Genomic DNA, 27,667 nt, shown 5'->3' on the forward strand with positions numbered 1-27,667 from the left:
GTATTAAAAATAAATTGACATATACATTCAGGAAATCTCAGGAGTATCTTTTTTTAAAAAAAATTCAGAAATATAAAAACTATTCATACTATATTCAAGTCATCTGCTTAAGAATTTTTGGTAACTGTATGGCAGGAAAAACTACTCAGATTTCACTATTGAGTTATGGCTTTATGAAATGTGCAAAGAGAACAGAGTTGTATCCAAAATGTCAGTTTTTCCTGACATAGTAGTAGTTTTATCTCAGATGTCAAAATGAGACTCAGCATTAGAAAAAAGCTATACAAAGTAAACATTTAGAAGAGTATTGGGAAAAAAACTCAGAATTGACTTTGGATTTTTTTTAAAAAAAACCAAAATAAAAAAACCCCAAGATTAAAAAACAATTATTTTGAACAGAAAATTTCAGCTTTGCATATTTGCCTGCTTTTGTTACAAAGAATTCTGGGTCCCCATTGAGATGTTTCATGAAACAGGCAACGAGGAATTTAGTTAAGCATGATCCAAATAATGTTAAACACTTGTATATTCCACCAATTTCAGATGGAAGATTAAACACATATTCAACTTCCCACTGAAATCAATACAAGATTGCAGCCTGATTATATGCATATTTACTTAGAAGCGAGCCTCACTAATTTAATAGGAAATGGCCTTAAAATTTGCTCAACTTGGCTGAATTTTGCCAATTTTTCATTAGGGAAAGCAGATTCCAACTCCTGTGACAGCAGGAAATCACATTTTGTCCATCCTTTGGGTAAGACAGATTTAACGATTGTCAAAAAAATAATAATAAACAAGTACAATGGAACCTGAAGAAATGTTCTCATTTCTTTTCCACCCAATCCCAAACACACATCCACCTTTGAGGTGAACCACAATCACACCTAATCAAAAGGAAATAGAGCACCATCCTTTGAAAAGAAGCAAGCCTCATTTCTTAATCTTTACAAGCAGCTGACTCTCTTCACCTCAGAAGAGTCATTACAATATTTTTTCAAAGCAAGAGGAGCTACTCTGCCCATGTTATAACCAACTTAGGACAGCAATTATCAAGTGCAAGAAAAAGTGCCTATAAAATAGTGTAGCTACTATCACTTTTTTCTCATCTCCTCTGGAATATCTAGATATATATTCATATCTAGCATATGTAATCTTGTGTGTGATTCTCAGATAAATCCTGAGAGCTCTACAATTACTCAATTATTTCAGCCCTTGTCCAGCTCGTAGGAGCAGAACTGCTCAAAATTGGTTTGCACCAGATCAAGGAACATTCCCCTTGTGGTTTTACTCTTTCTATGGTGATGAGGTTCAGCTGATTGAGAATTCAATTAGTCCTGAGAATGATCTCAAAGAGGTGGTGTTCTTCTTAAAAAGACCTTGCAGAGGAAAGTGCATCTAATTTTCTCATCTGCAATACCATGGAGTTTCCCATGGAAGAACTGCTGGTCAATGGCTGCTTGATGGAATAAATTCTGCCTCAGGCTTGGTTCCACTCTTCTTTTAACTAAACTACAGGCTCTTCAGCTTTGGAATCACCACGCAGAGGATAAATAAATAGATGTCCTGGTGGAATAGAAGCTGGTAACATGCATAATTTCCCCTTTTGTTGTTTCTTGGATCTTTCTTTCTTATGCAAAAAACCAGCAGCATTTTCCTTTCCTGTCATTCACTGAAGAAACGCCGTAGAACAAATTGGCCCAGCAAAATCACGGCTGCTACCATCAACATGTATTTCCAATAAACATTGCTCAAGTCCAGTGCTGCCACCTAGAGAGAGAACAGTACCGTTATAGATCCAATTCTGTATCAGCCTTCTCCAAACCTGGTGCTATCTAGAAGTGTTGGTCTTAAACTTCCTGCATTGCCATCAGCCTGCTCACTGGGAATTACAGCCCCCAAAAGAGGAAGCATTAAGTTGGGGCAGGTTGTTTTAAGATCTTCTCTCAGCATATTCCCGAGTAATTCCAGAAAGGGACACTAGTATCTGAAGAACTAAAAAGTATACACTTGGTTTTTAGAAGGAAGACAACTCTCTACTGTGCCTTTCTTCACAATTATTCATCAAGGTCCATGTGTTATTTTACTGTTTGTTTAGCTGTTTTGCATCATGGTCCAGAGGCAGTATGCATGCTTTAGAAACAGAAAATATTAGCCTCAGTATCCCCAGATAGATTTACGAATGCCCTTCCTGGAAACCATTTGGATCAATTTTTAACTGTGGCATATAAATTATAGCAAAGCAATCAACCCATCTGCCAATCAATCAATCTTGGACAGCCTCCATCAAACAAGGCAAAGCTAGAAAGGCCAATTATTTGACCCAGTTGAAAAGACAGCTTCATAGGTTCCAAAGGTCTCCGGCTCAAATTCCTGTCAAGAGCAGCTATGCATTTTCTTTGGCCTCTTCAGTTGAAGGAACCAAATAGCATGTTAGGCTTCCACATTACATCTAGAAGCCCTAGACCAGTGTTGGCGAACCTTTCCAGCACTGAGTGCTGAAACGGGAACACATGTGCGTGGGGGAATGCCGGAAACTGGAAGAGCAGCTCCCCGGTGTGCAGACGCGGGAGCACCAGAAACCAGAAGAGCGGTTCCCTGGTGTGCATGTGCGCACCAGGAAACTGAGCTTCTAGTTTCCGGCATGCGCATGCACGCCGGTCACCTGGTCTTCCAGTTTCTAGCGCGCATGCACACATGAAGACCAGCTGGCCAGCGCATGTGCGTGGCAGAACCCAGAAGAGCAATGGGCAATGGCTCTGCGTGCCACAGGTTCGCCATCACGGCCCTAGGTAGGTTTTTTTTTTTTTTAATTTGATTTATATGCCGCCCTTCTCCGGAGACTCAGGGCGGCTTACAATGCGCTAAGCAATAGCCTTCATCCTTTTTGTATATTTATACAAAGTCAGCTTATTGCCCCTACAACTGGGTTCTCAATTTATCTACCTTAGAAAGGATGGAAGGCTGAGTCAACCTTGAGCCTGGCGAGATTCGAACCTGCAGTTCTTGCCTATCAGAATAGATTCTAGTTGCCTAAATGGAGAAGACGACTTGATACAAACTAAAGAATACTCATGCTTCTTTGGTTCACTTACCCATCCTCCTTGCTGAGCAATCCATCGTGCAATGCGATTGTGTAGCACAAATTCAGCCATGTAATGTGCAATTCTTCTCAGGAAGCCAGTTATGCCATGCTGGTACACATGGATTGCCATCCTGTAGCCGAAGCCCAGCAAGGCTATCACACGCCCCCAATTGATGCCACTTTCAAACAAACTGGGGAAGAGAATGGTCAGCTGCAATTAGAGATTTTCGGTTCTTTTCTGCTTTAGGAACAGCATTACACTGATGCCACGATCACAGCAACTAATATCTCGTTCATACTAATGGTTCTAAAGGGAAGAAGAACTGCAGCTTGATCCTGGGAAAACACTTCTGCAGTTTAAGAAACTGCTGACAGGTGTTATATGTGTACTTGTGCACTTTCTAAAGCTGTGTTTCTTAACCGTAGCAACTTTATGATGAGTGGACTTCAACTCCCAGAAATCCCCAGTCAGCCAACTCCTCACCGTAAAGTTGAGAAACACTGTGTAAAGTAGCTTTCTTCCTCTGAATCTGATTGGCTTCCCAGACCAATAATAATCATTATCATGATGATTAGGTTTTGATTCCAGCTTTTTTATATATTCTGTTTAACATTTATGTGAAGCCGCTGGGCGAGATCATCCGTGGCTTTGGGGTGAGATACCACCAGTACGCTGATGACACCCAGCTGTACATCTCTTTGCCTGTACAATGCTTTGCCTTTCTGGTCACTGGCTGCTGAAAATAATAGCAAAATGCAGCTCCCCACCCCCCCTTTGATGTTTTGCCTGTCCGCAGGAAAAAAACTAAGTCCAGTTGCCTCTTGAAAAAGTACCTTTGGGACAACCATGATCTGGATGACTGAGAATCTCCATAAATATTTAAATCTGCAGGATCAGCTCTAACCTGGCTATCCCACTCTGGAGGGAAAGAAGCTGGCCTGTCTTTCCGCTACAATGTCCATAAAGGCTTATTCTGCCACCATGATGTTGGGCAGCATCCTTTTTTAAAAATCTGTGCTTGCGTGTAGCTATAGATGTTTCATTTTTAACTTGGTATATGGTTGCTTAGAAATAATCTTTAGCTATCTGATAGGGTGAGTCTGATATCCAATTTTAAAAATCAACTGTATTACATTAGAATTTCAATGCGGCTGAAAACATAGCAGGCATAGCATGGAGTGTGTTCCCGTACATAGCAACTGAGAAAGAGGAAAGAGAAAGCACAGTAGGTGCTGTTTTACCTCAAGGCAGCAAAATGGTGAAACTTGGCTTCCCAAGGAGGGGACAGCAAGAAAAGAGGACAGGAAAGAGAATTAAATAAACTTTAGATGGAACAGGAAAACATTGTTTGTGAATGTAAAGATGCATGTATACATATTGTCACTGTTTTCTCTCTGTTGGTGATTTTTACGCTTTGTGGTTTCTTTTCTTTAATAAAAATCAAAGGGAAAGGAAAGAAAGAAACAGAAGGGAAAACTGTGGCTAAATCTTTTCCTAAGTGGAACACCCTAAACCACTTTTGGAGTTGCATACAGCCTCTTGTCTGGGTATCACTATCATTATAATCTCCAGGTTCATAACAGTTTTCATTGCCTTCATGATACTTCTGATGGCCTAAGAACCTGAAGAGGAATTCTTCTGAATCAGATCAAAGGCCATTTTTTTAGTCCAGCATCCTCTTTCCCATGCTAAGGTAACACATCTGGCAAGGTCAGTAGACTACTCTTGCTGCTGTACCCCATCAACCAGCCCTGAATGGTAGCCACTGCTGTATGTGATTGATTGAAGACCCCACCCTCTTTTTCCAATCTGGCTTGGACCCCATCCTGCATGGAGCTCCAGATGAGAGATATATCCTGGGTCTGATTTGGTTTCATGTAGCTTCAGTGAGGCTGCGAGGCAGCTTCTGAAGTCAGAGCACCTTGTCCAAAGTTGATCCTTTCTTTCCACCTTCACAGGGGAAGATCTGACATACCCTTTGCTCTGTGGGAACCTTTTCCAGAGGCCACAGAATTGCAGATTCCTTGTAATTAATACAGTAAACAGGAATGCAAATATGTAAGGTTTTATAAGATGCCACAAGGTTGGCCTTACATTCAGAAGATTAAAAAAAATATATATTTTAACTGAAGAACCAATTGCCTTTCCCCCTACACAGTAGTAAATCCAAGACTCTGCTATCAAGAGGTGCTTTATGTAATAGAGAAGATCCTCCAATTCTCCTGAAGGCTTAAAAACCATTTACACAGAACATGTGTTACCCAAAGCGACAGCAACATATGATTAAATTAGGAGCTGGATTTTGGAACCAAGGTAATAATTAGCATATTTTTAAAAAAAAAATGTTTGATATATCTGATTATGAGAACAGCTTAAGCTAGATGGAAACCCCCCCTCCCCCCCACCCAAAAGATCAGAGTTTAGATTTGTGATTTTAGTCTGCTCCATTCTTGTTATTTGTTTGGTTTGTATCCACCAGGGATCCTTGTCATGTACAAGCAGTATAGATGTTAACATCAACCACAACCTTAAAAAAACATAAGCATCAAACTCTGGTAGATGGCCATGGTCTCACTTACCTGGAGGCTATTCTGGTGAAGTACTCATATGCATTATCCTGGGAAGGCTGCAAGGACTTCAGCATCTCAGAGAACTCCTTGTCATACCGTGCATTGATGTCATCAGCAATGATAGCTAAGCGTCGACCCACCTGACTGTTGATGCTGCACAATGAACAAATGAACCGGTTAAATTGGAACATGGAGGCAGACTAAGTAAACATTTAAGAGCCTGTGGTACTTACCTATTTGGCTCCTGCTGAATTGCGGCAATTTCTGGATCAACTGGCACATCCCCCTCAGTTTGCTCCTGCTCCTGCTGGTATCGATGGAAAGCATAGCTCTGGAACACCTCCTCAGTCTGTTGAGCTACCAAGTCCTCTGCAGAAGAGATAACAGGATCCTTCAGCGATCAGCAGCTTCATTTTGAGCAGAGGTAAGTCACAATCATTGAAGCCCAAGGCCCTCTCCTCTCAGATCAGGCCACTGAATGTCATGAGCAAAAACACCAACGTTCAGCAGGACATGTTTTGCCCCCTTCCTAAAACACTGAGAATGTCTCTTAAGCCTTTAAAGCAGGGGTGTCAAACTTACTTTCATTGAGGGCCGCATCAGGATTGTGTTTGACTTTGGGGAGGGGTGTCAGGGGGGCATGGTCAGCTCGACATGCAGCCCTCCCGAGCTCTGTTTTCACTGGCAGAGGGCTGCAGGAGCCCATTGTGGCAGGAAACAGAGCCCAGAAGTCCTATGTGTGGCCCTCCGAAGGTCCATTTTTGCTGGCAGAAGTACCATGGGCCAGTCCTTTGCTGTTTCCAGGGTGGGCCCACGGACCAGATCTAAGCTGGATTCAAGCTGGATCTGTGGGCTGGATTCAACCCGCCGGCCTTGAGTTTGACACCCCTGCTTTAAAGGAATTAACACATCTATTTTTTTCCAACCTCTCCACATCCACTTTTTCCCAAGGAGTCCAGGCCACAGAGATATGGTTTTCCCTTCTTTACTTGCTTATATTATTATAACAAAACCCTGTAAAGCAGGATAGACAATTTTTTCTGCTTATAAATCCAGAAAACTTTCCTCATTGGATTTAATAATATGTTTTCCCAGTTAAAAGTTGCTCAAAGCTGCTTATGGACAGAACATCACCTAATAGTAATGTGCCAAGATCATCACTGACCTTGATAGTCAAGTCAGAACTTGAATCTTGTTTTCCTGGTTCAAGTATTTTCCAATTAATTCTCTCCAAATATGTTCAGCAACATTGTCTATTATACCGCAGATGCTGATGGAAAAAGGCAGCTTCTGCTTAAGGATATTGACAGAGTTTGACTCACAATTCATCTTTTAAGAAATTAAAATTCTAGGTCTTAGCTAATCTGCAGCTTGTTTCTTTATCCCAAAGGTACTTTTCAAACGGCAACTGAATTTTCTTGGTCTCTTTTGCTTGAAAACATTTCACTTCTCATCCAAGAAGCTTCTTCAGTTCAAGTGAGTCCAGCTGCTTTTTGAAAAGCATCTTTGGGACAACCATGATCTGAATGATTGAAAATCTCCATATACTTGTTTCTTTATGTTGCTAATCCCCCAAAAGGGAGTCTAACTCAATGGGGGAGGGGTGGGGGAGAGCTTTTCCATTGCCTTTCTTATCCAGTTTTGTTTTTTAATCTCAGCAAATACATACAACATGGCATTCTGAACTGCTGCCTTTACATACAAAGGAAGAATTACTGTTACTAAACAGCAAAATAACTATATTTGCCTTCTGCAATATAAAAAGCAAAGAAACTTCTTAAAAAGAACTGTGACTTATGAATTTACAGAACTTAATATCTGACACCTAGGAACAGCAGGAAAGAGCAATGGTGAAGCAGTAAAAACTGAATGGCTTACAATCTTCCTCATGGTAATTTGGTCACTGATATATTAAATAACAGAAAAAAATCCTCCAAATCATATTAAGCATGATAGTATCTTAAACTTCTACAATATACTATGGGCCACTTCACCACATCATCCCAAAGACCCTCTAAAAAGCCAGGTCTTCATAGCTTTCCTGAATGAAACAGTAGTAGGAATATGGCTATTCTCATCTCTGGGAGCACCTTTTTTTCCAAAGAAAGGGGAAGAACTGCAGAGAACTCTCACCTAAGAGCCCATGATGATGAAATGCCCAAAGTCTCAATTCTGCAGCAAGCCTTCTTTTTTTTAGTTCATCAGATGGTCAAATTTCACTTAAGGAAGGCAGCCTTGAAGGAGCTGGAAGTAGAAATTGGGCTCAAATTTTCAACCCCCCTTATTCTCCATCAGTCTACACTTATGGGCTACGTTCTATACACAGGTGAGGTACAGATGTCAGTAGTCTATAACAGGGGTCTCCAACCTTGGCAACTATAAGACTTGTGGACTTCAACTCCCAGAATTCCTCAGCCAGCTTTGCTTATGAATTTGCTGAATTTTGAATTATGGGAGTTGAAGTCCACAAGTCTTAAAGTTGCCAAGGCCGATAATAATACTCATCACACATTGTCATAGTCCATGCAGGCTGGACTATAACTGTGCACAACTAAGAACTCACTAAACAGAGCAGCAACACGAAAGAAGACAATGCAATCTGCAGAAAAACAGCTGGTAATAGGATTATCCCCCCCCCCCCAATTTGCTTTTCCCTCTACACTTCTCTCTCCCATAACTCTTTTTTTTTACCCATTAAAACACCCAAAAAGATTTTGCTGAGAAATTTTACTCTGGCCTTGAGAAAGGAGGTGGGAGAAGTGAAATGACTCAGCCCTGACAAACTGTATGAGAACACGTAAGAAAGAGAATCAGGATAGCTCCGTCTTGGCTGTGTTGTTCTTAAAAAAGAGGATAATACATATTCTGTTAATATACTCTGCAATAATAAATCCCTGTGGTGCCTATTTCTTGATCTGATTTACCCTGGAGGGCTGACCGATTTTAATATTCCATATGCTGGATGAGAAGAAATGCAGAAGAGAAGGAAACAGAGAAAGAGATTAACCCTTCATCATTGGTTACTTCTTCTAAACCGTGCCCCCCCCCGCGCTATTTTTAGCTGTTTTGATAAAAGACCTAGGCCTATTGCCAGTGTGTGGCCTCTCTACTCCTGAAGTGCAAAAGACAAAGCCACAGTAGAGAGGACTGCATGTACTTTACCCTCTGTTCCCCTATATTTCAACTGAGAATATGATTATGTGTGCTTAATGGATATTATTTTAGATATTTTGCTCCATTATCTTTCTTTTCAGCTAGCAAGTAAAGCCAAGAAATGCAAACATTTGTTCCTCTCATTTCCCAACAAAAAAGCAGGACATTTTCTATTGCACTAAACTATTGTAAGGTAATATCCAAAGCAATAAAGATTCTTTCTAGCTGCAGGATCATTATCATAGGCCAGCACAATGCTAGTAAAATGCTGGATTGTGGAAATTCAAGGTAAAACTAAATCTAGCCCTAAAGCTCACTGATGATTTTAGGACAATTCAGCCTAAACTATCTTCCAGGATTATTATGAAGGTATTGGGGAATGGCTATGTGTCCTGAAAATTCTGAGGCCAGACAGCACAAAATCAGAATGCAGTAATGCAAACATATTGACACTAATGCTTATCATATATATATGCACACTTCCTTGGAGTAAGCTTCAGTCAAGTTCAATTCCTTGTGACTTTAGATACATGTGTGTTTTACTGTTGTGAGCCGCCCTGAGTCCATTGGAGATAGGACGGCATATAAATCGCATTAAACTAAACTAAACTAAACTAAACTAAACTAAACTAAACTAAACTAAACTAAACTAAACTAAACTAAACTAAACTAAACTAAACTAAACATGTCCATACTATTTTTCTTAATCACAGTAAGAGCTATTGCCTTCTTCTGTGATTTCCCCCCGCTCCCCGCCAATTTCCCAATTTAAAGTACAGCCTTGGGACGGAAGCATCTGCAGAATTTGTCAAAACGACAAAACAAATGTGGTGATGGTATCACATAAAAGTTGCTTCTTGCATGTACAATATTACAATGAATAAGGGATGAATCTTGTATCACAATTGCAGTGTCTTTTGTGATCTGTCCTCCTGTCTGGGATTTCCTTGTGATCCTCCATCCAAGAGCTAAGTAAACCTGACTCTGCTTATTCCTCGAGCCCACACAAGGTCACAAAGTCTTGTGGCAAAGAGATTGGAGTGTTTAGAATGATCTTGAAAATGCCCTCTTCTACAGGGCATTACGAATCATTATGAGATGCCATGTACTTTTATATGGATTATGTTATATTTATCATTTATGTTTTATATCTAACAAAATTTAAAATCACCAAAGTTTCATGTAGGTCCTGTGTGCTCCTGCCACTTGCTATATACTTCACCATGTACTTACTGTCATTCCAAAATCATTTAAGGTCAGAAACAAGTTGATGCCATAATTCTGTACACATTGTATGTGCCACTAGTACTGCTGAATGTGGCCAGGGTGGATTATCATCTACAATGTTTGGGCTGCACATTTGACATTCAGCTTCTAGATGGGTTTAGCATTAATATCTTTATACTAAATGCAATTAAGACCTCTCGTCAAATGTTTATGTCATGTATGGACACTGCAGGTTAAAATAAAACATTAATTTTCAGAGGACTGCAAAGGACGATAGCTATAACCTACAACCTTAAATGAGGTTTTGTGGTTAGTGCAGTGCTGTGTTCTTTAGTTTCCGGTTAGGCATGAGTTTTTTTTAAACCAACCAATCTGCAATCTTATGAAATATTCCGTGCCCTCTCACCAAACCTTCTTCTCTCCTTTCCCCTCCAATAAGACTGCACTATTACCAACAGCCATTAGGAAAAAAAAATCACCAATGCTCTTTACAAAAACGTTATTTCCTTTTGCTAAGATTTTTGATATTTTTTAAATAAATCTCCTTAGTAGGATTTGTATTATGAAAGGCAAAATAAAACTAGTATCGTCAATAAGAAATTATACCCATGAAAGCTGTAATGTAGTTAATATTTTTTGTACTATGTCAGTGAACCTCTTGCTGGCTTTCCAAGCTATTGACCTTTCCAAGCTATTTGCAGCCCTCCTCCAACTAATTGCATATTTATACAGTATCTATATTATAGCATGAAGATTGGAAGTATATGGGAAAGTCTTTCATCTTTCACTTAAAGAAGCCACTTAAATTATTTTCAAGAGCTGAACTTTCATTGGAAGGCTAATTAAGGTGAGGTACAATGGAGGGTCCTGATATGGCTGAAAAATCAGAAGAAATCAGTGCCTTGCACCAGATCAGCATAAAATGGGAAAGGAGAACAGCCGCACAAAGAAAAAGTAAGTAATTGACTCATATTTTCATTGAAGCATTGCAAAATCACCCACAAGTTACAAGCAAACAATTAAAAGAAATCTTTTCCCTCTGCAACCTAGCTAACTAAGTTTCTATTTCTACCATTTCTTAGCAAAGTACTGTAAATGAATCCTGAAAAGGATAGGAAAATAAGCAAAAGAGCATTTTTTGAAAATTATTCCTTTTTTAGTCTGCTTAAAAGAAAACTTTCAGGACATTTAAAATGTAAAGTGAACTGTCTCTAAAAAAACAGCTATAAAATTGCATTTGGGTCAGGTATTATTAGACATGTTAACATAACTTCTGTTACCAAAAAATCAGGCAGCCTATTATTGTCCACACTATTTTCCGTTGCCTTAAGACCCTTCACCCCCAACCCAAAGAGAAACCTGACAGCGTAGATTTTGTTACTTAATCTGCCTGAAAAGCTAAACAGTTCATCCTCCTCATCCTCCTTTGGTGACATCATTCTACCAGCATCATGTCACCAGCAGCCGTAAAAAACACAAAAGTAAAAAACACAAAAACTATGCATCTCTTTACTCATCTTTAAAGGATACTATTCCAGGACAGAAAAAGATGTAACTTTCAGAAAAAGAAAAAACCACAGCTCCATGCAATTTTGAACCACACTATGTTTATGGCATTATATAATGATCTTTTTCAACATGCTTTTAAATAGGCTTTCAAGTTTGGATGTTAAGAGTCCATTCTTCTTGTCTCATAGGGCCATTTAAAATTGTTCTACTGTAATTCACTAACAAATTCAAATAAAACTGGTTGTTTCCTCCTTGCTAATCCTCTTGCATTAATCTCCTTGAACTATAAATTGTTGCCTCATAGGCGAACAGCAATGAATAATAAGTGGAGTGATAAATAAGTATCTCACATGCAGGAAGTCAATGAGTTAGCTCATACAGCAGGATTTAAGGAAAGAGATGGTTATTGTAGCACAAACGGGAAAAAAATGTGCTTGCTGGAATATAATAAAATGATTCCTAATTTGTACAAAACCCCCAGAATTAATTCTCTACTTTTGTAAAGTATCTCACATTGCTAACAAAACTTTTGTATATTTACATTTTATAATTAGTCATTTGTTTTTTCCCCCCTGTAAACTTAAAAAGGATAAAAATAATAATTGAAGTAGACCAAATTATGTAACATTAGCTAAAAATCCTGGTCATGCAGTATATTTTGCTCCATATCATATAATTAAGTCTGCTTTGGAACAAGCCTATGTAAGTTAAATAGGCTAGATATTCATTCATTCAAGTTGTTGAAACACAGTTAAATATTCAAAATTTTCAAAATAAAAAAGGGCATATTCATATGCATATTCTTAATTTTGATCTCAAAGCTCCAATATCTCAACAATGATTTTAACTTTGCACTAATTCTGTGTATTTACTTTTTAAAAATTCAGTAAATAAGCTAATGTGATCCCAAAGTCACTGAAAACACCACTATCATTCATAGATTAGGAATTATTCATAATCATACATTGGGCAGGTGTGTTCTTTTGTATAGTGAGTTCTACAGGGATATTTGTGGCCAGATTATTACCTCCTTTTCATCTATATTTCAGGGGTACCCTGATCATTTTTATTTGCAATATCTGTTGGATATCTAGGATAAATCTCTCTAAAGTAGTAAAATTTTGCTCCGTTATGTGTAAGCTTCACTTCCAAATGTCTATTGAGATTCTCAGTCATCCAGATCATGGTTGTCTCAAAGATGCTTTTTCAAAAGGCAACTGGACTTTATTTTTCCTTGAAGACATTTTGCTTTTGAAAGAACTTTTGAAAAAGCACCTTCGGGACAACCATGACCTGGATGACTGACATTCTCCGTAGACATTTGGGAGCGAAGCTTACACATAATGGAGCAAAATTATGGAAATGTAAGGAAAAACAACGAAAGTCCAGTTGCCTTTTGAAAAAGCACCTTTGGGACTTCACTCACAAATCGTTGCTAGTCATTGATGTTAGGGGTTTGCTTGTTTTGCCAAACATTTTTTAATGGTCAATGACTAAAATAAAATTTCTGAGGATGCAAATGAAGCTGTAGCAATGAAAACATACTCTATGCATTAATGCATACAAAATGATACTGCAGAACTCTTATCTCAAGACTATGCAGTGGCATAAGAGCCAAGTACCCTAGTAACTAACATTTTATCTCAGATAATCTATACAGCAGGTATCCACTTAAGATTATTATCCCCATATGGTTGAGGCTAATATTAAGCACTTTATCTATAGTTTTTAAAAAATTCAAGGGTTTTAAGACATTTGCATTGAGAACATAGCAAATTTTTTCCTGTTAAATCTGCGCACAAGATATACACACACACCTCTCCTGCGCGAGCTGCACTGGCTCCCGGTGGTCTTCCAGGTGCGCTTCAAGGTTTTGGTTACCATTTTAGAGCGCTCCATGGCTTAGGGCCTGGTTATTTATGGGACCGCCTGCTGCCGCAAACAGCCTCCCACCGGCCGGTATGCTCTCACAGAGAGGGACTCCTCTGGGTGCCGTCAGCCAAACAATGTTGGCTGGCGGCCCCCAGGGGGAGAGCCTTCTCTGTGGGGGCACCTACTATCTGCAACGAGCTCCCCCGGAGATACGGAGGATCCCGGATCTATGCACCTTCCGCCGCACTCTCAAGACCTTTTTATTTCACCAGGCTGGTCTGGCCTAACCTCTCCCATTCTCTTTTTAATGTAAATTTTAATTTGTTCTTAACCTGGGGTTTTAAATTTGTCTTGGGCTAAATTGATTTAATTAGATTTTACTTCTGCTCTTAAATTTTTGTATTCTATGTGTTTTATCTTGTGCCTGTTCACCGCCCTGAGTCCTTCGGGAGTAGGGCGGTATATAAATGAAATAAAATGAAAAATGAAAATGAAATATATGGATGGGAAAGTTGAACCAAATAGCCTATAAACTGTCACAAAATTGAAGAAGCTGCCTATAGGTGAGATGAATGCAAATGCCAGTCCTAAGTAGTTTAGTGTATTAATGAATATATTATAGCAGCATACTAAATTTTCTTCTAAAACAGAAATCTGTAAAATTATAATCCAAATTATAATTATAATTATAGTCCAAGATTATAATCTTGGACTTGATTCCAAACAATATACTGTCCCATGTGCTATTTGTATGTTAGTGACAAAGCTATGCTTAAATTTAATATTTGCACAGTCTTAGGCAACTCCATCCCTGGGATAGGAAATAAGAACCTGCAACAAGTTTATCTCTAATGAGATGTTAACACACTCCTAGCAAAATATTTGACAATTATTTTGGGAAACAACTTGAGGTGTCTGCAGAGTCTAGCCCAGCAGAATCCCTGGCCCCAATCTAAAAGTTTTTATACCCTGGTAATTCACAAATAAGACCAAAAGTCCCCTATGCTCAGAAAATAAATTTACCTGCTGTGACATATTTTAAGATGGAGCTTACACATTGATCAATTTTTTCTAATGACTATTGCACATATGGGTGGATGACGCTGAAATATGACTGCCAAGCTGAAGGAATTATTCAAAATTGTAGCTGAGCTTCCAACAGTCTACTACACAATGCACACACTCCAATAATAATTTTGAAACCCTCTCCTTGGAAGCAGACTTGTCAAATGAGTAAATTACACCAGATACTTATTCATTTCTCCTTCATATCAGAATACAGAAAAAGGATTTTTTTTTTCTGGGAAAGAAAGAGGTGCCAATAAATTCTTGGGCGCAGTCATAAAATACTGCACATAGATTATGCCTACCATGACATCAACAACTCCACATTATCAAGAGCTGATGCAGATGTCATTTTATGGTTCCCATATATCAAATGCTGGTAACTGAATGAAACCTCAGTGGATTTTTTTCCCCCTTATAGCTGCTTATCATGTCCAGCAAAAATTGTTCTAAAGTGACAGCCACCAATAAAACACAAAGAATTATTTCAACCTGATGATTACTCATATAGTACTCCCCTTTATCTCCTTGATACAAAAGCAATACTGATTATATATATGGTTAGTCACTTTGCAATGGCTTGATTATATACTTTGGTGCCCTCCAAATAATAGGGATGTTTATTATCGGTCACCTGGTGGGCAGAAGATATGGATGAGACTTTTCTGAGACCAAGGCATTTAAAGAGACATGTAACAGTGATAATGGGGGATGGGGGGATATCAATTATGCTGATATGTGCTGTCAATCCAACTTATCAGGAGCCAGAGATGGAACAAATTCTTGGCGTCCGTTGCTGGCAACTTTATTTGTCGGAGTAGGAAAAAAGAAGCAAAAAGAGAGAGAAAAGTGTTTTCTCCACTTAAGCAAAAGGCTTGGATCAGAGGTGAAATGTAAAATTTGTTACTACCAGTTCTGTGGGCGTGGCTTGGTGGGGGGGAGGTAATGTGACTGGGTGGGCGTGGCTAACTTTTTTTTTTTTTAACTTTTCAAAGCATTTTTTCTAATGCTTTGAAAAGCCTCTGCCGATCAGGCAACTCAGCTGGGATCGCCAGAGACTTTTCAAAGCATTTGTTTTATCACCTCTTCGGCCAAGAGGTTGCAGAAAAAAATGCTTTGAAAAGCCTCTGATGATCCCAGCTGAGCTGCGCGATCATCAGAAGCTGTTTTTTTACTTTTAAAAGCATTTTTTCGTCGGAAGAGGTTGTAGAAAAAATGCTTTTAAAAGTAAAAAAAAAGCCTCTGATGATTGTGCGGCTCAGCTGGGCATGGGGGGGGGGGTGTGCAGGGATTTTCTCCAAACCACCCACCGCCATCACTACCAGATCAGGCGATCCGGTCCGAACCGGGAGCATTTCACCCCTGGTTTGGATGTAGGTTTTTTGAATTTGAGGATTAAATAATAGGAAAAGCAGTTACTGCACACTTATTAATTCAAAGAAAGAAAGAAAGACAGAAAGTCCTAACATGCCTGCTCAAAATCTGAATACAAAAGTACTAAACAAGCTTGCTCCAAATTAGAACCACCCAAATCCAGGGACATTATCAATATTAGGTATTAATTAGGTTTTATGTTCGTGATGGGGCACACTGGGAAGCAGGAGGTGAGGATTGTAACTCTTAGTATACTCAGAGATAATTTACTGCAAGAAGTGAAGGGTTGCTCCCCTTCCTATATGTTAATCCACCTTCTGTTTAAATCCTGGTGCTTGTGAGTTGGCCTCGGGAGGCGTGTTTGATGTACCCTATGCCATGATCCATTTGTTCTTCTGATCTGAGTTGATCTCGCTACATAAATTCCTACAAAAAGCATTAAAATGTGGTGGAGCTATATTCTTAGCAAAAGCCATTGGTACTGTCAAGCGTAAGAAGCTTGCCAACTGGTTATTCATCACCAGAGGCAACCATGTTTACCTGATGTCGTTTCCTGAGATGATCTGCGCCTTTCTCCTGTTCTTCTCCTGTCTGCTGGGTTGCTGCCATTCCATGAGGCCATGTTGGTATGTGCTTTGGTAGAACCGAATTAATCTGAAAAAGACAGACAAAATAGTCCTTATAACTGTTCCAGGATCACAAGCCCAACTCTCGCTTTCATCACTCAAACGTCTGCCTCACTTTCTTAGAAAAGCAATGCCCACCCCCCACCATCATTCCTTCTCTCCAAACATTGATCCTTAACTTCCTTAACTTAATTTTTGACATTATCATTCCAGTTATTCTCATAGATATACAGCAAAACAGTTCTTGAAAAGCAGACTGAAAATGAGAGCTGCTTAAAAAAACTTGCAATGGTTTGAATTGATTTATTTATTTAGAAATTTTATATTTCTGTCTACTCACACAGGCAATTCAAGGCAGCTTACAAGGATATAAAAACACCATATAAAAGAAAAAAAAATAAAATAATAATTGCTGAGACAGCATTAGACGTCTACAGGCAAATAACATATACCTATATATGCAATACCCATACTTTCAATTCTGAGATTGGCAAATTGAGATCATAAATAAATATGTGTATATCTGATGAAGTTGCACAGCAATGAGAAATATTTATAAATAAAACTTAAGTATAATATCTTATCAAGTTCCAATTGTTCTCTGTATATGCCAAATTGTTCCTTGTCTTTTTTATATTTTGCTTTGATCTGTAAATATGGCCACCAGTCAGTTTTTATTCCTTGTTTTATTAGATCCTGTTCTGACTTTAAATTTCTGAGTTCATCTAATAGGTCCGAATATCTTACTATTTTATTTAAGTCCAATACATTGGGATAGATTATGGCCTCCATCATTGATATCCAAACTGGAACTTTCATATAATGATTTTTCTTTATAATATTCCAAATATTGATCAAAGCATTTCGCACTAGATGTCTCTAGAAGTATGTATGCGTCTTAATTTTCCCTTCCCAAAGGAACGCATGCCATCCCAATTGGAGGTCATGGCCTTCCAATATTAATATTCTCTTGTTTCTTACTTTAACCCAATCTTTTAACCAAGTTATTGCAACTGCCTGATAATATAATTCCCAATTGGGTAGGCCGAATACTCCTTTGGTTCTGGAGTCTTGCAGAAGTTTATGTTTTATTAGGGCTTTTTCCCCCAGCCAAATAAATTTACCTATTATTCTATTTAGATGTTAAAAAAACGGTTTCCCTAGTCTAATTGGTATCGATTGAAACAGATATAGCAATTTATGTAATACATTCATCTTTATTACGGCTATTCTACCTATTAAGGATAACTGTAATTTGGCCCAGATATCTAAATCTTTTTGTATTTGTTGTGTTAGTTTGTCATAATTGTCTTCTTTTATTGTAGAACATTTTGCCGTAAGCCAAATTCCTAAATATTTCACCTTTTTAGCAATTTGAATCCCCAATTTCCTTTCCAATTCTTCCTGTTGTCTTTTTGTACAGTTCTTCGTTAACATTTTGTTTTTTTCCTTATTTATTTTAAGCCCTGCTACTTTACCAAATTCTTCAACTTCATTTATCAAGATGGTTCCAGTCTCCAAAGGATCTTCCATGATAAAAACTAGATCATCTGCGAATGCTTGGACCTTGTATTCCTCCTGTTTGACTTTCAAACCCTTTATTGCTTGATCGTTCTTAACAATTGTCTCTTGTATTTCTCCTATTCTATCATCTAATTTTCTTATGGCGCCTTTAACTTCGTCCATGTCATTTTTCAATTCCTCATGATTCTTTCCAAACGATTCTTGAGTCTTCAGAAGTACCTCCTGAATCATATTCAGAGTTGTCTGCCTGCTTTGTAGATTCATTGGGGTCCCTCCTTTCTCACCTCCCAACATATCTCCTAACGGGTTTTTGTCCTTCTGGAGAGGCAGTCATTTGTGTAACTTTCTTTGCAATTCCACGCAGGATGTTGTTTTTGTAAAATTAGGGTGTTCAGGTCTGATAAACTCAATAATTCCAGATATCTAGGAAGTCTTTTATGTATCTCTTTGAAGCCTCCAGTTATGCTTGGTGTAAAACAATAGATTTCTTTTCCTATAAGTGTTTATTATTAAATTAAACATAGTGCAATTCTTGGCTTTCTTGGCCTCTAAAGAATAGATGAGCCATGGTCCCAATTCTGATACCTGCTTTCTCCCAACTCCAGTTTAAATTAGAGACGTTTATATCTGAAATGGCATGAAGCCACTCATTTTTAGCCTTTCTTTCAGCAACTCCAGACTGCTTTTTAAAAGTAATGGCCATTTTGATCTTTTATGAGAAGTTTGGGAGTGATTTGCTTATGTGCCCAAACCAATGTAGATCTACTCAAAGTAATATGCAGCTGAAGTAAATGCTGATATGACTAAGCAGAGAATCTGGTGTTGCTGTGAAGGGCTGGCTGACAGGCTGGTAAACAGCTACTATTGAAAGAGGAGGGAAAGAAAATGATATTCTGGAAGAGTATGATAAACTCACCATTCAGTGGGTATGCAATGCAATGGTTGGCTGGGTGCCCTGCTTATTTATTTCTGATTAATGCAGCCCAACAATTCTAAACCCCTTCACAATCCCATAAATCTGCCCTGGAAAAAAACCCACTTTACTATCTAATGAGACTCAAGGCCCAATTTCTGACTCTTTCAGTTGAATACAGATGTTGTTAATTGCTTTGGAGTGCCCCTTCTCTTGCTTATGTAAGGAATTATGAGGTTTAGATTTATCAGCTTCTGTATCTTCCTGAGTCTACTTCTGTTTTCACTATTGTTTGTCATATGCAATGATTTCCAAGAATCACCTTAGTCATAATTTTGATAAAGAAAGGGTTTCACGAAAGAAGGAAGTTGTTGCTCTTTATGTGCAACTACTGTAGGAGTTGGAAAGACTGAAGAGGCAAAGGTCTGTTTTATAGTTAGCACTAAGGACCTGTATGACTTGGACAAACTGATAAGCAGTTGCTTATTCCTGGCTTTGCTTACTGATGCATCTATTTACTTGGGACTGGTTCTGGTTCCTCTTTCATTTCTTCTGCAAAAGAAAACCACTAGCATTGTGCTGAATTAACTCTTTTCTAGTTGGAAGGAAAGAGAAGAGAAGAGGAGTAAGGTGGATGAACAAAGGCAACATATGCATCCTTGGGAGACTTGAAAGAACAAGTTAGGGATAAATTGTCATGGAGAGCATCTACATCTGTATCTATGTGGTGCCGAGGATTCAAAATGATGATACATCAATCAGTTGACGGAGGCCCTGAACTTGCTTGTACATTCATAGGTTTATTTTACATTTCTAACATGCATGATGAAAATATTTTAAAACCCTTTTCTATTTTAAACAGAGACTGAACCAAAAGAAAGTTAGAAAAAATACAACCCCAGACAAACTAAGAAACAGAAAAAATAAAAACATTCCTTATAAATAATCTATATATATAAAAGCGAAAACCACTCACACATTAATCATGAAATCTCCAGAACCGTAAAGCCTACAAACTTGAAATTTGCCACGTATGTTCCTCTTGGCTTCTAGGTGCTCACTGAGAAAGGATTTTTCAAAATGACCATCAGAGCATTAGTATTTCCTATATTATTATAACACGCTCTGATGCTAATTAGCTACACGTTCTACTCCCCTCCCCCACTTGAAAATAACTCTGGAGAGAATGGGATAGTATAGGACAGGCTTCTGTGGGGCAAGCCTCATGGAGAGAAGGGGAGAGGAGAGGATCTATGGGGCCAGCCTGAGGGAGAGAAAGGGAGAGGAGAGGCCTCTCCCTCATTAATAAATAATACTCATTAATTTTCAAACTCTAAGTGTCAGTTTATCAAGCTGTAGTGGACCATGGGTATTCAGCTAGTAATAAATATACTGCTATCTTATATATTACAAAATATATCTATCATAATAACATCTCCTGATTAGTAAAATATACTGCCTTTTTCAAACTAGATAGATCATGTATTTGACAAACACTGCTTAACATTTTAAGTATCATTTTTCCAATTTCTCAATATGATTCTTCTAGCTCCTCCATTTGATATACCTACAATTCCTGATGTACAGATTCCAACATTTTGGTAAATAGTTCAACCTCATATTAACATCCTTAACGTTTAGAGAGTTTCCTATAAATTTGCTTATACATATTAACACACTATTCCAAAGAGATATCAATTTATCCAATGATTATATCATATGGGTTGGTGAATCCTCAAACATTTTATACTGCACTTCCAAAATAGAAAATCTGATGTCCATCTTTTAAAATATACTCTTTGGAGAGTCCAATACACTTTAAATACATTTTAATGGTCTTTAGGTACCATTTTAGCAATCAATTTATTGATGGAAGAATTTGATACTTGGAGGCATGGAAGATTTTAATATGTCCTGTGTGGATTGCTTAATACAATGTTAAGTCCCGAGGGATCCTTTACAGTAAAAGACAGGGTGATATTAAGGTGCTTTGTGCTGCATAATCACCTAAATAGTCTTGTGGTTGCTATAATGTCATCTGGTTGTTGGGATGGTGGATCTAGCTTTTAGATGAGATCCAGAGAGTCTCCCCATCCTTGCCTTCTCCATAGACATGTGAATATGATAAAATATCAATGCTTCTGTAGGAGTAGGGAAAATGCAATGATTCATTTCCTTCTAATAGGCCTTATTGTTAAAGGAGGTGGTAGTCTTCAAATTATTGAGATAATGTGACCCTCTAACATGATAAATCATATATGGTTGTATGGGAACTCCCCTCCCCATAAATAAAAGGCATTATTTCATTGGGCTTCTGTTTGGCAAGAAATATACTACATACAGTTTTCTAAGGAGATTCTCAGTCATCCAGGTCATGGTTGTCCCAAAGGTGCTTTTTCAAACTTTCCTTGTTCTTCCTCAAGGAAAAACAGTAATAGAATGGTACAATTTTATAGAGGAAAATAAAGGAAAACACTGACTCTCACTAACAAGTTTGTTTCTGCAGACATTTCAAAAACAACAGATACATTATAACACTAATACATTCACAGAGATGCTGGGGCCATGTACTTAGTTTTAAGACATCCGGTGGATTGCCAATATGTGGCAATAGTTTGCTACATGATCAACAAATATCAAGTATTATTACAGTATGCAGAAATGAGAGACTGGTCCATCTCAATGGGGTCAATCCATTTCTAGCCACAAATGCATTAGTTTTCAATAAAATCAAATTACAAAAACCTTACCAACTTTTTTTTAACAGAACAGATATAAATGCCTAAATGTAAACATTTTCTAAACTAAATAAACATGACAGTATACAAATATTCCTTTCAGATTTTCATGCTATAATTTAAGGATCTTGACACACAGAAGCCTTGCACCTCTACCAAGAAATGTAAGCAGGTGGACAACTGATTTGTAAGTTTAGTACCACTCATGATCCAAGCCTGAATCCCATGCCTGAAGCATATTGCAGTCCCTTCTTTAAGTTGCTTGGGACTCTGGTCAACAACTACAGTTTGAGAACCTCTGTGTAAAGAAATAACTAATCTCTGCCATGGGATCTTAATTTCTAAGTAAATAAGGGTTTAGTCTTAAGACAGAACATTTTCTTCCCCTTACTTGAATTTCTGAGTCCTTGAAATATCATAATAATCGATATTTTTTTCAGAATAATTCACAGATGGATAAAAGGGAAAAGACACATCATCTTCTATGAGGGCACTCAGTAAATTACTGACAGTAATGAAATAATCTGCTGAGCCTATTTTATATTTATATGAAGGAATTCTTTGCCACACATACAAAAGAATAGGAAACACCATGAGAATTAGCCCACTTAGATTATGTCTAGCACTGAATGTATGTGTGTGTATAAAAACATTTTTTCAAATGTTATTCCTATTTCATTATTTATTTGGTGAAAAGATGTCACTGCATGTTGGCAACTAATTTTCTACAATGATACAATTGTACAAAATCACCATGGAGACTACAATGAGCCCTCCATACATCACTGAAATGAAAAACTAAAGCCATTAATAATGGCAACTGATAAATTACCACTGCATCAAGTTATATCAGTGAGACCAATGTTGCCAAGGAATTTCACAGAATTCTAAATCTTTTAAGTTTCCTGAAAGGTTTTATTCAAAATAATATTGGGTTGCACTAGGAAGGTAATTTGTGTAGCATGATTTACCACATTATGCCAGGGCTGAGTATGCCCATTTTTCCTCTACTGACTGTTTATTTGATAATTCATTTACAGATACATAATTCACTTGGCTGTTCCTTGTTTTCTTTATTTGCACAGAGTTCCTATTGGGGGAAAAACTGTCAATCCTGTATAATATAGCTTGTTGACTGAAGGCAATGGCAAGTGAATGTAATATAAAATGTATTATTTAGGTCACACTCCTTGCCCATTCAACAATTCTAGTTAATGGAAGCCCTGATGTTCAGCCTCTTGGTCTTATGTAAAGATTTTTTCCCATACTCTGGTTATTTTTCCCCCTAACCACTATTGTTTTCCCCCCCAAGACTGAATTAATGCTAGAACTTGAATATAGAGTTATGTTGGAGAGGCACAAATCAAAGATACAATTTGTGCCTAGTCTACCACCCATATGACAAACTAAATGAACACTATATTTGAAATTATTGCTGCTTTTAAAAAAATCTTAAGATTTTAAAGGAAAAAAATAATATAATCAGTATATGCTTTGATACATAAATATAATAACCCTAATGTGTTTATTCAGAAGAATATTTCAATACTTCAGATGACATAAGAACACCATCTAGTCCAGCATTCTAATTAACATAGTGGCCAATTAGTTTCCAATTGGGAAAATTGCAATTCTTGTCTAGAGTGTGGTATCTTCCTTTATTGGTTCCCAGCATTTAAGGCATGGTGCTGATGACTGGGGCCACAACAGGTTTTTTTTTGAATATCAAAGACCTATTCCATAGACGAGGTACTGTAACAGAGAAGGCATACTTATATCAGAATGGGACAACTTGCCACAGCCAACTCACCACAGCCAATTTGCTGCAGAACAATTCACGGCGGGACAATTAGACAATTCAAATTAATTATTTAAAATAAATAAAAAAATATTTTAATTTTTGTCACTCAAATTTCATTTTGTCCCTCCTTTTGCATCCTTTATTTAATTATTCTATTCCACCATTTCTTTGATATTAGTATAACACTTGTTCCGCAGCGACTTGGTCGCAGCAAGTTGGTATGGCGAGTTGACCATGGTGAGTTGGCTGTAGTGAATTGTCATAGACCCTGTTTACAAGACCTCATCTGAGAACATTGATTAATGGATGGGACATGAAATATGTCTGCTCTATCATACTTTGAGAGATAGACAGAAATGAGGGGAGAGAAGTGATCCCTCAGACCACCTCTCTTCCTTCATTTAATGATAAACAGCCATCAAAATTCCTACCCACTAATAGTCTAATCCTCTATGAACCTGCACAGCTCAGTCCTCTTTTAAAACCATCCGAATTGGCTATTGTTACCACCAGACTCTTTGCCAACTTTTCTTGCCAGATAGGCTCAGACATACCCAGTTTATAGTTGCTCATTTTTGGACATAGAATTTACCCTTGCTAGAGAGATAAATAAGATCTTCTCCAATTTCTAATTAAAGTTATAATTTGCAAGAGGAAGACAACAAAATGGCATAAAGGTAACATTGGTTCCAAGTGTTGTCTATTCTCTAGAATAGGAAAATTAGCTAAAAGCTGCTCTAAGTTTAATATCATTTTGTGTTTTCAAGCTGATCCCTTTTCTCTGGCAATGAAGGGAAGAGCTGGATTAAGAACCACAAAAATGATTTGGGAAAAGTGCTTTAGGGATCATGGGAACACCACACCTCTCTCCTATTCAAAAGCCAGCATACGTTTCTTCAGGGTTTCCCCCCATTCAAATAAAAGCAACTCGGAAAGGAGTATCATCTTCAGGATTGTGTGGAGGCTTGAAAAATGTTGGTCAGCTTTAATGAAGCACCTATAATACTCAGAACTATTTCCAATAAAAAGAATTCCCAAGCATACTATGGTACCTTATTCTTTTCTTCCTTCAATTCCCTGGTATTGCTCCCATATTCCATTGTAATGCAACAAAAGACAAGCTTTCAATCACCTCTTTTTGTTTCACTGGTTTCTCTTGCAGTCATTTTCTTCCCTTTCCCCTTTAATTTTCCTGGTACAGTTTTAGACAGGAGAGCAATCTGTCCTGCTGTTAGAGAACTAGGTTCAACAATAACCACAACTGTCAAGCACAGAAGAAATGATGCATCACCAAGTCTATAAAGACAATTAGCAAATTAATACAGGAAGTTCCTTGACTTACGACCACAATGGAACCCAAAAGTTCTGTTGTTAAGTGAGACATTTGTTAAAGTGAGTTTTGTCCCATTTTACAACTTTTCTTGCCACAGTTGTTAAGTGAATCACTGCAGTTGATAAGTTAGTAACCTGGATATTCAGTGAATCTGGCTTCCCCATTGACTTTGCTTGTCAGAAGGTTGCAAAATGTGATCACATGACCCTGGGACACAGCGAAGGTCATAAATATGAACCAGTTGCCAAGCATCCAAATTTTGATCACATGATCATGGGGATGCCGCAAAGGTTGTAACTATGTAAAACGGTCGTAAGGCACATTTTTCAGTGCCATTATGACTTTGAACGGTCACTAAATGAACTGTTGTAAGTCGAGGACTACCTATATAATAACAAAAAAAATAAAATAAAAAATAACCGAAGTACCTCAGTGGTTCCTCCAGGCAACCAACCGGCAACTCCAGGCAATAAATGTTCCTCACATGCAGTTGCCAACCTTCGCTTATTTTTACAGCTCTCAATAGTTACGGGCAGTGATAACCTCAGTGCACATAATACAAGACTCCTCTTGCTTTCTTAGAGTAAACAATCCATTGGGCCTGCCCCACACAAAAAAATTTAGAGTCTTCCGTGTTAACACTCCTCTCACCTTTTATCACAGTAAATCATTTACCACGCATCCTAGCCTTGATTTGCCTGTAGCAAGGTTACACAGAATATAAGCTTGACTTAAAACTGAGCCAGATTCTTAAGAAGCCCTATTTGAACTTGATTGTATCAAACATAACAGCTGTTTTGTTAAACAAATTATTCCAGTTGTTACTGGCCCAAATGCCACCATGTGCTTGGGAAATGTGTTTCTAAACAAGTTAATACCTTCGTTTAACCATGGCTAATTAAATAAACAACAGCTGACTGAGTTTATATATCCCATTATTTTTATCACGTGGTTTAATTTTGGCTTAGCGTGTTTTGTGAACTCAACAGATTCTCTCAAATCGTGAAATATACAGGAGCTAAAGAGTGTATTAAACAGGCAAGTCATTTTGTTAATTCATTCAACTGGCATCTAAATTGGGGGGGGGAGGGAATTCTATTTGTTTGTTTATTCTCTTTCACAGTAAATAGCAAAACTAGGCTAGGATTGGTTCTTACTTTGATATAAGGCCATCAAGGAATATCAAGGCACGAAAGTGGTCTTGGAAGCCCCCTGCAAAAAATCTCAGAAGGTACTAAGGGCAAACCACTTCCCTACTGCTGTTAATAAAACCACACTGATAACAAAGCACCAAGAATGAATCTCAATTGGACTCTACCCCTGGGGAAAAAAGCAATGCATGGAGTATTTATACTACTTCATTTTTGTCTCTTTGCAGCTCTTTGTTGCTTTTGTATATTGTATATTGTTGCTTATTTAGAGGGAAAACAACTGTGAAAGTAATTCCTTGGGGTTTTTTCTCCTTTATTCTGCCTTCCTGTTCCTCAGCTATCCCCAAATTAAATCGGCAATTGAAAATGAAGAGTTGTGACTGATAGATTGAACTGATAACTCTTTTTTGGATAATTATGAAAGTGAAAGTCAAATATATCTGGGCTATACAAATTAGGGTAGAAGCCACCTAAAGTCAGTCCTATGCTATGTATGTTTTTTTTGTCCTGGATAAAACATTGTATTCATATGTGCGTAGGAGAAACAATCAAAATGATTAATCGTTAGGTAAAGGAGGTTCAGAAAAGCCTCATTTTCTGATATCTAAGCTGAATCAGTGCCTTATATTTATAGTATTAACACAGTCAGATTTAATAATACTTTAATCTTTAAAGGAACAATTTATAAAACCATATTCCTAAAAAAATCCACTTTATACTGCCATTCTTAAACTAATGCAAATATTGCTGTAAAATACCTTGGCAACTTCCAGATACATGAACTTGAACTCCCCGAATTCCCCAACCAGTATGTCTACTGCCCACAATTCTGAAGAATTGAAGTGCATAGCTCTGGAAGTTGCCAAAGTTGGAAAACAATATTCTAAAGCTATATCACAAGTTAGATTTTGCCAAAGCATAATCAAACTATCTACTAACGAACTCCATGCAAATGCATGAATTGGCAAAACACAATGAATCTTAAGTTAAAGCTAAACTGGCAACCCAATAAGGTCCCCTCTCATATGCTTCCTGTTGTGCAAACCCTGATTTTATTTTTAATTCAGGTGAAACAAATGTTAACTCTGGCAACCAGAACACTTAATACTTGTGATAACCCGTCTTGCTGTGGTCGGTTAAAAGGGAAGTTTTTAGTTAGGGATACCATGGGTTTTGATTGTTTTTAATGGTTTAACTTTTAATGTTTTATATATGGTTTTTAAATGCATTGTAAGCCGCCTTGAGTCTTCGGAGAAAGGCGGCATACAAGTCGAACAAACAAACAAATAAATAAATAAATAAATAAATAAATAAATAAATTTGCAACGTTATCGGAGCAAGCTTTACACTTTCCGGGGGCTAATTTTAAAGTGGGTTTTGTTACTCCCATGAAAAGTCAGCCAATTATTTCGTGCAGCCCTACATTATAAGGCACAAGAAAAAAAAAAAAGGACCAAGTCAAAACAACCACCAATGAACATTGATAACGCACCTCGAAAACTTGCCACGGTTAACAGTACCATCGCTAAGAGGGGGGGAAAATGAACGTACACCCCTTTCTAAATTTCACGCCCCGAGTCATACGCTTATTAATCCTGGATATCTGCCAGCCCGTAGTTCCCAACTTACAATATCTTTAAACGACGAGAGCGAGGTTTTCTCCCCAGCGATGCACCGCAAAGCTCGGAGGAAGCTCGGAGGAAAGAGGTGGCTTATTATTGCGTT

General features: G+C 37.8%; 2 protein-coding genes across 3 annotated transcripts in view; one reads left to right on the forward strand and one right to left on the reverse strand.

The window, feature by feature from the left end:
- LOC139315315 (uncharacterized) overlaps positions 1-27,667 on the forward strand; it is a 77,969-nt gene that overhangs the window by 27,179 nt on the left and 23,123 nt on the right. The gene's annotated exons all lie outside the window — the stretch shown is intronic.
- Positions 1,116-27,639, reverse strand: BAK1 (BCL2 antagonist/killer 1). Of its 2 annotated transcripts, none has more exons than XM_070941486.1 (6): positions 27,572-27,639; positions 16,397-16,510; positions 5,890-6,025; positions 5,666-5,809; positions 3,096-3,276; positions 1,116-1,770 (listed from the first exon to the last, which is right to left on the reverse strand). In XM_070941486.1, the coding sequence occupies exons 2-6, from the start codon at positions 16,476-16,478 to the stop codon at positions 1,666-1,668; spliced, it is 648 nt and encodes a 215-aa protein (XP_070797587.1). In that variant the 5' UTR covers positions 16,479-16,510; positions 27,572-27,639; the 3' UTR covers positions 1,116-1,665. The 2 variants fall into 2 exon arrangements, with proteins under 2 accessions (XP_070797587.1, XP_070797588.1); XM_070941487.1 differs by lacking the exon at positions 27,572-27,639 and adding an exon at positions 19,896-20,004.

Source organism: Pituophis catenifer, unplaced genomic scaffold (assembly GCF_029215685.1).
Source record: "Pituophis catenifer annectens isolate HBS135680 unplaced genomic scaffold, rPitCat1.0.hap2 SCAF_3, whole genome shotgun sequence".
NCBI lineage: Eukaryota > Metazoa > Chordata > Lepidosauria > Squamata > Colubridae > Pituophis > Pituophis catenifer.

What these genes read in the sequence shown, in the direction of transcription:
- BAK1 (XM_070941486.1), bottom strand. Translation starts at nt 16,478, where the DNA reads ATGGCCTCATGGAATGGCAGCAACCCAGCAGACAGGAGAAGAACAGGA. An exon ending in ATTCAGCAGGAGCCAAATAG is followed by an intron (nt 5,810 to 5,889) that starts GTAAGTACCACA and finishes TTCATTGTGCAG; the next exon opens with CATCAACAGTCAGGTGGGTC. An exon ending in TTCACCAGAATAGCCTCCAG is followed by an intron (nt 3,277 to 5,665) that starts GTAAGTGAGACC and finishes TCTCTTCCCCAG; the next exon opens with TTTGTTTGAAAGTGGCATCA.